We start from the raw sequence: 13,071 nt of genomic DNA, 5'->3' as shown, positions 1-13,071 counted from the left end.
TAACTCAACGATACTATATTTTATAACAAATACATATATAGATAAACATCCAAGACCCGGGACAATCAGAAAAAGATCATTTTCCATCATGACCCGACCGGGGATCGAACCCGAGACCTCTCGGTTCAGTGGCAAGAACTTTACCACTGCGCCATCGAGGTCGTCAAATTTATCGTCGTCAATATTGTTTTATTTATACGTGATCCCACAAAAAGCTTCAATACTGAATACTTGGCGCATTGTGTGAAAATTCTTACAATTTAGACTCTGAAAATGTTATAAACCCTATAACATCATAAAAGTAAATGGGTTGGTTATCACTCGTTACGAAAATAAGGTCAGTAGTTTGTAGCTTGTGAGAAATTACTATTTAATATAAAAAATTACGTGATTTTTTACCTAAATTGTGCCAAGTGCCTGCCGAATTTGAATTTAAGGACATATAGAAATACATAATTTTTTCGATATATGTTTTATAATAATTAATAATATATCCATAATATGTTATCTGTAAAGTAGCATTTATTTTTTAAATACTTAACAATGCAATACCTGGTTATCAAGTCGCACAAATTTCATTCATGTATACGATACGAAATCGATTCGACTGGCGATAATCACTTGTGTTCGTGCCCGCGCGCCGACCCGACCCGAAGATCGAGTTCTTGGTATGAATTTATAAAGCGGTGTTCACACTGGACTTACATTTATAGACATACGTTAATCTATTTGTCGAATTGAAATAATAGTGTTTTTTTAAAGACTGTGATGGATAATACAAAACACAATACTTTTCTAAAATATGATATTACTTCTACATCCTGACCCTTTTTCCACTCATGTATTAACTGGTATGTGATAAACCTTCTTCATGTCAAGTAGTATAGAGAGAAAAAAGGAAATAATGGTTTATTTACATAATACAATCCATTCAATAATGATACAACTATAAATGATTGAAAAATCTTATTACGAAATTTCACCAAAAAATAAATAAATCAAATGACACTCTATTAAAATTCAGCCTCATTGTGAACACACCCCATCCCGCTCAATCGATGGAAAATTTGTCCAAAAATAAAGCGTGGCTTTAGCCTATTAAAATCTAGCCATAGTGAACACACCCTATCCGTTCGAATCGATCGGCGACCCGCATACGACGCGCAGTGCCGACGGCGATCGGCTCACGATCGGGCGCCCCGTCCGCCATCTTGTCGCGCGTTATGCCGCGTCCCCGTCGCGACATGGACCGCAGGAAGATGTTTCACGAAAAACTCGATTTAGAACTCATAGAGTTGGTGAGAAACAACGAAGTGCTGTACGACTTTAATCATCCGAAATATATGGATTTTAACGCGAGGGAAGTCGCATGGCAGATGATCGGCGATGAGTTGAAACGACCCGGTGAGTGGCTACTATTTGAACTCGAACGATATTCACGTTTGATTTTTGAAAGATGCCAGTTTATTTTCTTCTGTAGTTTATACGTTTTTGTTTTTATTTTTAATACTCATATTAATTTTAAAGCAAATTTTTTGTCGTATTAAAAAGTATTTTTCTCACCAGTAAATAATTATCATTTTTGACTTTATTGTCAAATCTATTTTTCAAACTTAGATAATGGTTGAAATTTCTTATTACTGTATTAAAATATATCATTTTCAGTACTATTATTATTTTTGCAGCTGCTGATTGCAAACTGCGTTGGATCAACATTCGAGATGTAAACAGAAGGATATTGAGAAAGAAATTGGCAATGCCCCACAATCGCGGGCGGCTATACAAGTATGAAAACGAACTGGCTTTCATGAGACCTTTCTATAGAGACGTCCATATACAAGGGGGCGAGTTTGAATCTGATGATAAAAGCGAACAGAACTGGAATGGGGACGATAATGGTCCAGATGATGTAGATGATCAAAACGAAGAAGAAGTGGAGATACCTGTGAAAAAAGAAGTGAAAACTCCAAAGAAATCTAGGAAAAGAAAGAAAAAAGACATTTATGAAGATGAAGATGACGATGAAGATGATATACCTATTGCAGCTTGTGTGAATGAACCAATAACAGCGGCGGAAGGCTTCGACCCCACAGATCCAGTAGACGCGTTCCTAATAAGCATCGGAGCCACTTTGAAGACGTTTTCTCCGTATCACTTGAATTTGGCAAAGAGCAAAATATTTTCGGTGGTACAAGAACACGATTTACAACAAATTGTACAGAAAACTAGCGATGTTAGTGTTAAGCAACCAGAGACTTTATATCTGTCATAAAAATTGCATACCTAGTATTTTTTTAATGTACAGTAATGTTGTAATAAATAATACCTATACGAGAAGAGTCGAGCACAGTCGACAAGTTGTTTTAAAATTGTAATTTTAAGTTTTGAACTAAAATACTACGTTATAAATTTTTGATTTTATTTATATGCCATTAAAATAATTATTTCATACAATAATTAGTTATATCGAGTTACGTTCGAGTAACATTAGTAGACACGACTGAATACAGAAAGATGGATCGATGAATGGCGTCAACAACGTGACTATGTCATAAACTATTTGAATTATTTTTACCTATCTATTTTATATACATATTTTAATATATAAAATAGAATAATGGAAGGACTTTTTGGAGACCTATACCCAGCAGTGGGACGGAAAACGGAATAGGTGACAAACATATTTTTTTACCCGGGAGTACTAAATTGCGATCTCAAAAATTAATGATTACAATCCCTTTTATATTTAGATAAGTAGGTAGGCAATAACAATACAATTTAAATAAATAAAGTAGGTATCTATACCAAAAACACTACAGCATTACAAAGTTATGAACGTAAATAGATACAAAGCTAAGCGTGCGACGTTGCCGCTTCGTGCATCGTTCGTACCGTCGTGGCACAGCCCCGTCCCGTCCCCCGCGCGATTACGATACGACGACATCACCACGATGTTATGTACATGAGTAAAGTTAGGAGCAGAGTTCATTTGTTTCGTGTGTTTCATATATGTTTATGAATTTCAAAATTAGACATATTCTTAGAAATTAAATATTACTTAAAAGTCTTTAAAAATGTTACCTTTTTAGGAAAAAAAAACCTTTAATATTTAAATAAACTTTTGAAAAATTGTGAAGGTGTAATGGTTAAGACGCACGCCTGCGGTTAAGAAGCAAACTCGTGCCACATGTACTTATATTCATTTTTATCGACCACCGCTTGCTTCCGGTGAAGGAAAACATCGTGAGAAATGCAGGCTGCACTGGTTGATTGTCAACTTTTGTGTAAAATGGAGAAGGCAATAGCAAACCACTCCATTAATAATGCCAAGAAAGTCGTCGTGTGTGTTTCATACCACGTGATGGCCACGACCTTCAGCCTAAGGAATACGAATATGAAGAAGAATTTAATAATTTGAATATTATCTATCAAATATAATTTTTTTTCGTCGTTTAATCTATAGATATAATCACTCACGGGACAATCCATTGTGAAAATACACAACCAGCGAGTGAGTGTGTGAGGTTGAGGTAAAGTAAAAACATCGTGTTGCCGCTTCGTGAGACCGATATCGGGCAGGGCCCGCCCCGTGCTTCGTTGCCGCTCAGTCGCCCCGTGAACGCCACGGCACGTCCACGTCGCGCAAACAGAAAAATAACCTTATTCAGAGCTGGCAACGCGCGTGTGACAACCCTGCCGTTGCTGCGTACATAGGCAGCGGTGACCACTTCTCATCAGCTGAGCCACTTAACTATTTATCTGCTCAGTATAAGTACGTCAAGATGCCTCTCCCGTTCACTAAGACTTTGGACCTGAGACTGATAAAACTAGTGAAAGACAATCCAATGTTGTACGACTTAAAACATATGAAGTATATGGATGTTGATACCAAAGAAGTTGTGTGGCAGAAGATTGGCGACGAGCTGAATAGGCCGAGTAAGTTATTTTGTTTTAGGTTAAAAAGTTGAATATGCGCAAATATCATGAATAGGTTACCAAATTTTAATTTTTTAGACAAAAAAACCTTATCGATTTTTTTTATGAAATACTGCAAAGGTCACACAATGTAAACAATTTAATTTATTCCAGTAACGTATAACAAAAATAATTATACATCTAACAATATACCTACAGGCGTACAAGATGACGGAAATAATTTTTACTAACTTTGGCAAAAATTACATTTCAGGAGGCATATTAAATTATCTGTACGACTTAAATCTATTTCCTGTTTAGTTGTACTTAGTTTTAATATTCATAGTAAGTAGGTGACAATTAATGTTTCAATTCGTAACATCTTCAATCAAAAGCAAATTATTGATAATTTAACTTACGCATCTAAATTTCATTGTTTAAAATTTAAAATTAATGTATTATAAATTTATTAAATTTCAGGTCAAATGTGCAGATCGCGTTGGGTGAACATGCGTGACATGATGCGCAAGAGAGTGAAGGAGCGAGTTAGAAATCCAAGCAACAATCGCCCTTACAAATACGAAGACGAACTATCATTCCTGTTCCCCTACTTCAAAGACATCACCTCCAGCGAGGATTCCAAATATTCTGAATACTACGAAGAGGAAACGGATATCGATATGCCTAATGATATGTTCGTCGAATATAATAAAGATAGATTGTTAACAATGCCGGTAACAAATGAAAATCGTAATGAAAGCGCAAGTAATTTCGAAGCGCTGTCGCAGGAATTGAGCGCGACTGATCCTTTAGATGTGTTTTTGATAACAATAGGCACGACTTTGAGGAAGTTCACGCCTTATTATTTAAATCAGGCGAAAAGCAAGATATTCCAAGTAGTCCAGGACTATGAGTTGCAACAGATTGTTGATAAGGATGATAAGGCTGGGTTAAGTGACTCGAAGAGATGAGTTTCGTTACCGTTATATGTACGGTAATAAATGATTGTAAGTAATCTGCCTCGTTTGCTGTTTGTTGGAGTGTTGATCTGCTATCAAATGGTATTTGGCATCGGATAGAACGTCTCAGAAGGAGTTGAACGAGAATTTTGCCCAGTAGTGGGACGGATCTACTGATACGTAGACTGGCTTGATTCCGTGACCGTTTATTGGTGTCGGGTGGGACTGTAGAAAAGGAAAAAGCGGCCAAGTGAGAGTCGGACTCGCCCATTAAGGGTTCCGTTGTTGATCGATGTTTTACGAGGAAATAAGTTATTGATAAGTAGGTAAAAAAAAAAACCTTCATATTATTTTTGACGAACTATCCATAGATACCCCACACGTATGGGTGTAAAAAATGTTTTTTGAGTGTCAGTTTTAAGTATAGGGCCCCCTAAAATTTATTGTTTTTTTTTTCTATTTTCGTGTAAAATCTTAATGCGGTTCACAGAATACATCTACTTACCAAGTTTCAATAGTATAGTTCAAATAGTTTCGGAAAAAAGTGACTGTGACACGGACGGACAGACAGCAGACATGAATCTATAAGGGTTCCGTTTTTGCCATTTGTCTACGGAACCGGAAAGACTTCGAGTGATTGGATTTTTAACACTTACTCGTATGGAACTGAAATGTTTTAGAATAATATAATAAATACTTAAGTTTTAATTGGTTTTATTGTAGTACATTACGTTGTACAACTTTTAATAAATATTGGGTTTAAAATGCTATTTTTATTATTCCCTTGTTTACATAATGTCTAGTGTTTGCCACCCCACGGGAAACATTCGAGTATTTAAGAAGTAGTTCCGTTTCAAAAACGCCAATGCGTGACTATGCAGCAGCCTTTGGCTCGCGCGGGCGTTTTATCGACAGGCGTTAAAAAAATTTGCAATAGCACGGATATACAAAATACTCTTAAATATTTGTGGACTCGTTCATACGGCAATGCTTTTTTGTCGCGAATTTTCATTCGCATTATGTGCAATGTTGGTCGGACGAACACCGTCCATATAAATTAGAATATAACTTCTGTCAAAATGCGCCAATGTCGGGATTTTTTTTTTCGCCGCCGGTGCGCACGAGGGCTCGAGGACTTAGAGAATATAAACAAACGAAAATAATATTAAAAATTGTGTGAATAAATGATTTAAAAAATATCCAGCTACAAGAATGTCTTTGTCATACAGCTTGCGAGTTTGCCGGTCTCCAATGTCAAATCCAATATGGCGATTATCAAGAGGAGAAACGTAAAACTGGCTATTTGGATGAGTAAGTATAATGTCTTTGCACGACACTAGCCTATACTCCGAAACAAAAAAAATAATTAAATTTTGAAAATGAAAATGGCCCTCTGCCCTTTTTGGGAATGCAGTTTTAGCCCATCTGCTGTCTACTTAATTTGTGGGATCTGTCCCAATAATTTTACTTATTTACTCAAGATCATATAACAATCGGCTATTTTAATATCCCCACTGCTGGGGCACTGGCCTTCCTTATGTAGATGGGAGGTCTGGCGTAGATGGGACAATGGGCATTAAATAGATCGGACTGAAGTACGACGTCTTTTGTACTAATTTCTACCACAGATCTACCTAAAGGCGTACATAGAAAGAAGTCTCATAATATCTATCTCAACAGCTACAAGGAGCTACTCCCAAGCAACATATCAAACAAGAGCGGACTCGACAAGAAGATAATTAAAGAGTATAAAAAACACCAGGGTCTAAGCTCGATAGACGCGAAGCATCTGTATACGAAGACCGCTAGGGCGCTGCCCACATATGGGGTCACCTTCTTTGTTGTTAAGGTAATTTTTCACAGCTTACAAGAAACGAACGTCTCTATATATAGACTGCTGAAGACAAAAATGACAAGAATACTAGTCGGAAAGGTGTCATTTTATGTAGGTATATATAAACATACGAGATAACATTGTTTAAATAACAGTGAAATACATCAGAATCCGTTTAAAAGAAGATTATATATTTCTTTTTATATTACACAAAATTTGCCTGATAAATAGATAAATCATGTTGACAAAAAAAAAAACTATGTATGAACTGACTGTTTAAAAAGTCGTATGCCGTATGGCGGAACATAGAGAAACTCACCTTAATCTATAATATCTGTTATGTATAACCTGTTTTCACGAAATAAATTGATTGATTGATCGATTGACCGATTGATCGATTGATCGATTAATCGATTGACCGATTGATCGATTGGTCGATTGATCGATTGATCGATTGAACGATTGAACGATTGATCGATTGATCGATTGATCGATTGATCGATTGATCGATTGATCGAAGAAATCTTATGCCAGCTCCACACTGTCGTCGAACAGTTTGCCAAACTTTGGCGGATTCGGCATACATTGATGGATTTTGCGATAAATAAAAGCACTCATACTAACTAGCCAATGTTCACGCATTCGGCATGTGCCTGAGTTCAGCGATGGCATTAGGAACAGACGCGGAGGACGATTTTGATTTATACCATGCCCATTATTGCCCAAAAAGCTACAAACGTCTTTATTCATGAGATATGATGCACAGGAGAAACAACAAAAAGGGAAGAAGAAGCTGGTGCCCCGTCTGCTGGGCATCAGCGCTAACGCCATCTTGCGGCTGGACGAGGAAACCAAGGAGATCCTGCAGTCGTGGGCGCTCACACAGGTCATGTCCTACCAGGTCGGCAAGTCGCACACCTTCACGCTCAACTTCGGGGATTACAGGTAATTCTCTCTATCATCTTTGCGTGTTGCCCGGGCTGTGACGTCACAAAGTCCGGAGTCAGTATATAAAATAAATCTTAATATTTTGAAGACCCGTCTGTGTGAGACTTACACTTGACCGGTTTTTAAGACAATATAACCAATACCTACGTAGCGTGATTCCTGGGAAGGTTTAGTTTTATAATTTCTTATGATTTTTTAGTGACAAGGAATACAGCGTAAAGACCAACGACGCAGTGCGTATCAGGGACATCTTGCAAGGATACATTGACATCATCGCGAAGCGGCTAGCGGGCGCCCGCAGTGTCACCATGAGTGACGGCCAAGTAATCGTCGAAGACAATATCCATACTGCTAGGTAAGTGAGGAATTAATAGGGATGCCGACGACCGTGCTGGAGAAGAAAAAGCAGGAAAGCGGGCCATGGGCTCCGACGCTCAACGGCTGTGGTAGCAACCGGGAATAAGCAGAAGTGGAGATGGTTAGTAGGTCAACATTTGAATTAAAACTTTTTTATTCCACTTAGGATATGATATACATAACTTATTCACGTCAAAAATTTTCTTAAAATCAAGTCTACTGCTGACTGCCAAAGCGCTAGTGACGAAGAAACGGCTCAACAAACTTTTCAAACCGACACAACATGTTAAATCATTATTTTAAGAACGGGCAGTAATAAATAATTATTATCACAAACATTATTATTAGTTGTTACCTCTATTATTATATTATTCACAGAGCTCACATAGTCCAGCACGTGCAGAATAACCCATCCAAAGTAGTGGAGGAATCCTTCGTTGGACCCACGAAGATCTTAGCGTATGAACCAGGTAACAGTCATCACAAAAAATTGTCACTTGCCAAGACGATTCTCGGTCAACAGTCACTTCCGTTTAACTACCCTTGCAAAATGTGACGTTCCACGAGAAAATGTAGCTTATGGAGGGTAGGGGAGGGTAGTCGCTGAAGAGAGAGAGAGAGAGAAAGAGTTGTCATTACAACACCAAACAGTGCAATAGTCAAGTTTTGTTGACACAGACCCATAGTGTTGCTAGGCAAACGGACACAGCACCTTCAATTTCTGTATTTTCACTCTTAGTATAACTTGCTTCCGAAAAAGGAAACATCGTTTGGAAAACTGCACACTGTTTGACTGTTTAGTTTACTAGTGTATATGCGACTACTTGCCAATAAATGGTGGTTGGTACTTGTAAATTTGGATAAAATCTGATACCAGTGTTAACAATAACACACTCGACAAAACAGGAATAAATGTAAATATTGGCCTGAAATAAATCATTTTTGGTTTGATTTATTGATCATTTATTTGTTCATCAGGCCAGACGGCGAGCCAGGGCACACAACTAGTCACGGTGCAACAGGTCATCATCAGTAGCAAAATGGAAGGACAGAAGTGCACGCTTGTAAGTCTTTCTTTTTCTCATACTGTCAACACATACTCATTGCTCCAAATCTGTACTATTAAAGAGTTTGTATTATAAAGTAAATTAATTATATTACGTCAATTCGATTTTTTTACACCTACGTCGTAGAATTAAGTTGTAATTGCTAACTTCATGCCAAATTTTATGATTCTAGGTCAACGGGAAGTACCCTGTAGGTTTTGCGAGTCCTGTGAAATTGTCAAAATTTTTAACATACATTTTGATCGTGTTGACTTGCAAGTTTTCACAGCTTCATCCACCATCGACTTGGAATGTGAATTTCAACTCCATACGAGATCCATACGCATTCCTGAGAAAAAAGACCTTGACAGACTGACAAGAAAATGATCCTATAATGGTTCCGTTTTTACCTTTTGAGGTACAGAACCCTAAACAAGGCACAGTTGCAGGCTTGTTGTTTTAATTCTTATCTATTATGTAGACAGGTGAAGTTCTCCACCGCAAGGGAATGTCCCTGGACTTCGTGAGGAAGCTGAACAGAATGAACTCCAACTCGGTGAAGGTCGTCAACCTGATCAGCAGCGACGGTGGTGAGGAAACATTGCCTCTTCAGCTATCTTTTAGTTGTGTCTTGATTTTGTTCGCGGACATAATAACATATATCAACGATGAACGTTGTTAAAATATATATGAGTATGATTATTGATAATCGTCGATGTCTTATAATGTAACTAGCTGTTTACCCGCGGCGTCGCCCGCTTAAATGCCCTCGGGAACATTTTTTCTTCATAATAAAATGGGATTGGAACAGTTGAAATAAAATATCCATAGCGCATTTTAATTACACACAGCGCCATCTAGTTTTTTATTGCAATTTTCTTTTTATTAGCATTTAGCGCCACCTATAATAGAATACAGGTTTTTCGGAACGGGAACAATAGTTTTTTCCGGGATGAAAGGTACTCTGTGTCCTTCTCCATACTCTTAATGTTAATGTTAATGAAATTTAAAGAAGATTGGTTGAGTAGATAATGCGTGAATAGGTAACGAACTAACTTACTTTCGTATTTATAATATTAGTTGGGGTATTAATGTAGTGAAAGTACTTTATTGTACTCACAAAAACAAGTCTTAATAATGATAAATTTAAAATATATAATATAATATAACTAGCTGCGCCCCGTGCCTTCGCTCCCGTGGAATTTCGGGATAAAAGTACCCTATGTGTTATTCCAGGTTATATTCTGCCCAAATTACATAACAATTCGTCCAGTAGATTTTGCGTAAAAGAGTATCATACATACACACATACAACCTCAAAAAACGTGGAATTTTGTCTTCTGTTTAAGGTCCACACACTGTGGAACTTAAGGCCATCGTCAGCACTATGGAAAATGATTTACCTTTGATAGAATCAGGTAACTAAATACAACAATATTAGAATACTAGCTTTAATCCACGGCTTCGCCCGTGTTCCTTTTCCCGGAATGATGAAAAACAGTCTATATCCTTCTCCGTACTCATAACTATATTTATGAGAAATTTCATGAAGATTGGTTGAGTAGATAAAGTGTAAAAAGATAAGAAATAAACAAACAATTTGGATTTATATTAGTTGAGATATTGAGTTTAAGAAAATCAAGTAGACTCTGGGCTCCAGTGCTCAACGGTTGAGGAAGTAACCGGGAAAGCACTCAGACAAGAGAGAGAGAGAGAAAGAGTTGAGTTTAAGCAAATAAACACAGAATTTGGATTCCCTATAAAACTCGGTTGCATCGACAATATATTCTCGTTTCACATATATATTTTGAAGGGATTAGTATTGATTGAGAAGTGAAGAAGAAAAAGATAAGAGATACGGTCACGTGTCTCGTTTTGTTTTTTCTCGATTTATTTTTCACCTATACTATAATATTTACTGTACAGTCAAGAAAGTAAAGAAACCAGATTTTTGACGAACTAATTTTTCTGTAATTGCAATACCAAGAATGGGCAATCTTAAACGTCCATAATCGCCCAGTGTTGGCAGCCAACAGGAGACAACGCCCTCAATTAAACACTTAACTTTCTTGACAGACTGAATCTTGACCCAAAAATAAGAAATAAATAACAGAATAAAAATTGGGAACCCTCAGGAATGAATGAAATCGTGAAGACGGACATGGATGAAGACGCCAAGAAGAGATTGTTGAATGAGCTGCAGGAGCTGACTGAATTCCTCAACACGCTGACACAACAGATCAATGGTCCGAACCCGGTAATAGTTGGTTTTATTCGTTAAACTTTCATGACTAATTAACCCAAATACAATTGCAAATAAGTCAAAATACAAAATAGCGTTTTGCCGCGGCTGCACCCACGTGAATATCCCACGGGATTCAATAACATTTATTACATAGTGTTAGGTAATAACAGAAATGCCAGAACACAGTTGCAATCCATATATACAATGCGCATGCAGAATGATAACAAATGCAATTAGCATCACAAAAACAAAACGTTATCCTTCTCAGCCTCCTTTTAGTGACGCCAAGTGAAAACAAGAGCGGAAGCTCTGCCGCAGCCGCCATGGTGACGCTAGTCTCGTAGTGTTCCAGCGCGCAATTACTTAATAGTAAAGGTACCTTGTTAAAACGTGAAAAGGTAACAACTACTTGTCTATAGATGGCGGTAGGTATTCTTATGTCATATCAGATGCCAGCTTGGAATAAAATCTCAAACCTGTAATTACACACGAGATAAGAAGAAGTGCAATACAAGAGACGATTGTTACAGGAGAGTGACGAAGCCCTGGAGGCAGCCAGCAAGATAGCTGATGTCTCCACTCAAATGTACTTGGGCCTGGATCCACTAACGAAGCGGCGCAGCAACTTGATTAGGGTAAGTATTCGATGGTGGTTTCATTTGTAAATAAACTTTATAAATAAAAGTTATAAATAAATAAATAAATATATAGGCACTAATCAGAACATTCTGAAGGCACGGGTTGTGTCGTATAGGGAGTTAAAATCGATGGCAGACGCATCTATGTAAATGGAAGCAGCTCCGCCGACAATAACAACCTTTTTAAATGCTTGTTGATGATTAAGTTTACCAGAGGTAGGACTTGATACAAAGGGGTCTACATGGGTATCTCAATCTCGTCTGCGGCCAAACCGAATCGCTTGCATGGTTTAGGCCAGTGTTGTTACCTCGGACTCTAAGTAGGCAACGCGTGTGTGAAATCCCTGGTGTTGCGAACGTTGCTCCAGGCGTTGGCAGGCTGTGTGTATCCACTTACCATCGGCGGCGCATACCTGTTCGTCTGCTTGATGGAATAAAACAATAAGAGGATATGACTTTGTCCTGTACTAGTTCTGTACTACAAATGAGATAGCAATATTATCCTTCTAGATCTCCCGTCAAAGCTTCATAGAAGACGAGAAGGTAGACGCCAGCGTCCGCCTCGCGTCGCTGCTGAGCTCGGCTGCCGGCGCCGGCGCTGCCGCGGACCGCGCCAAGGCTGTTATTGGCCAGGTAAATGCTGTTTTACTGCATTAACGTCGTAAAGAATTTTGTTATATCAAATATCCATACTAATATTTATATTTTTTCCTACGAGATAAGAATTAGTATGGATACTTAATATATAGTATAGTATGGTATTTTCGAAATACGAACTTAGGATGATATCATCACTTATTGACGTCAAAAAATTACTTAAACTGAGTCTACTGCTGGCTTCCAAAGCGTAGGTGAAGAAGAAGCGGCGCAACAAACTTCACCGCAGCCTTTTCTCCAAGGACGTTAATTAACAAATATAGGTGTTATACATGTATTAAAAATTAGAAGGACCAATTTACATCATTATTAAAAATGACAAAATTTGAATGAATAAATGAAATAAAAGTTGTATTGCCAATAAAATTATATTATATATATATATATATATATATATATATATAAAGCTAAATGTACGAAACGTACGTAATAATGTAATGTAATGTATAATCAATTACATATATTATGAGGA

General features: G+C 37.5%; 3 protein-coding genes across 5 annotated transcripts in view; all 3 read left to right on the top strand.

Annotated features, from left to right (window-relative positions):
• Positions 1–13,071, top strand: part of LOC128680163 (talin-2-like) — a 67,443-nt gene that overhangs the window by 7,591 nt on the left and 46,781 nt on the right. For all 3 annotated transcript variants that reach the window (XM_053763028.2, XM_053763026.2, XM_053763027.2), the window contains exons 7-17: positions 6,104–6,185; positions 6,555–6,723; positions 7,475–7,653; positions 7,856–8,011; positions 8,392–8,483; positions 8,992–9,077; positions 9,541–9,649; positions 10,409–10,477; positions 11,195–11,316; positions 11,835–11,939; positions 12,453–12,575. In XM_053763028.2, coding sequence (XP_053619003.1) covers positions 6,104–6,185; positions 6,555–6,723; positions 7,475–7,653; positions 7,856–8,011; positions 8,392–8,483; positions 8,992–9,077; positions 9,541–9,649; positions 10,409–10,477; positions 11,195–11,316; positions 11,835–11,939; positions 12,453–12,575 — 1,292 coding nt within the window. The remainder of the gene's footprint in view (positions 1–6,103; positions 6,186–6,554; positions 6,724–7,474; positions 7,654–7,855; positions 8,012–8,391; positions 8,484–8,991; positions 9,078–9,540; positions 9,650–10,408; positions 10,478–11,194; positions 11,317–11,834; positions 11,940–12,452; positions 12,576–13,071) is intronic.
• On the top strand, positions 289–2,413 carry LOC128680165 (uncharacterized). The gene is made up of 2 exons (XM_053763032.2): positions 289–1,404; positions 1,686–2,413. The coding sequence occupies exons 1-2, from the start codon at positions 1,224–1,226 to the stop codon at positions 2,270–2,272; spliced, it is 768 nt and encodes a 255-aa protein (XP_053619007.1). The 5' UTR covers positions 289–1,223; the 3' UTR covers positions 2,273–2,413.
• On the top strand, positions 2,806–5,639 carry LOC128680166 (uncharacterized). The gene is made up of 2 exons (XM_053763033.2): positions 2,806–3,936; positions 4,396–5,639. Exons 1-2 carry the CDS (start codon positions 3,783–3,785, stop codon positions 4,884–4,886), a joined length of 645 nt encoding a protein of 214 aa, XP_053619008.1. The 5' UTR covers positions 2,806–3,782; the 3' UTR covers positions 4,887–5,639.

Source organism: Plodia interpunctella, chromosome 23 (genome assembly GCF_027563975.2).
Source record: "Plodia interpunctella isolate USDA-ARS_2022_Savannah chromosome 23, ilPloInte3.2, whole genome shotgun sequence".
Taxonomy (NCBI): Eukaryota; Metazoa; Arthropoda; class Insecta; order Lepidoptera; family Pyralidae; genus Plodia; species Plodia interpunctella.
This window is presented reverse-complemented; position numbering and strand designations above follow the sequence as displayed.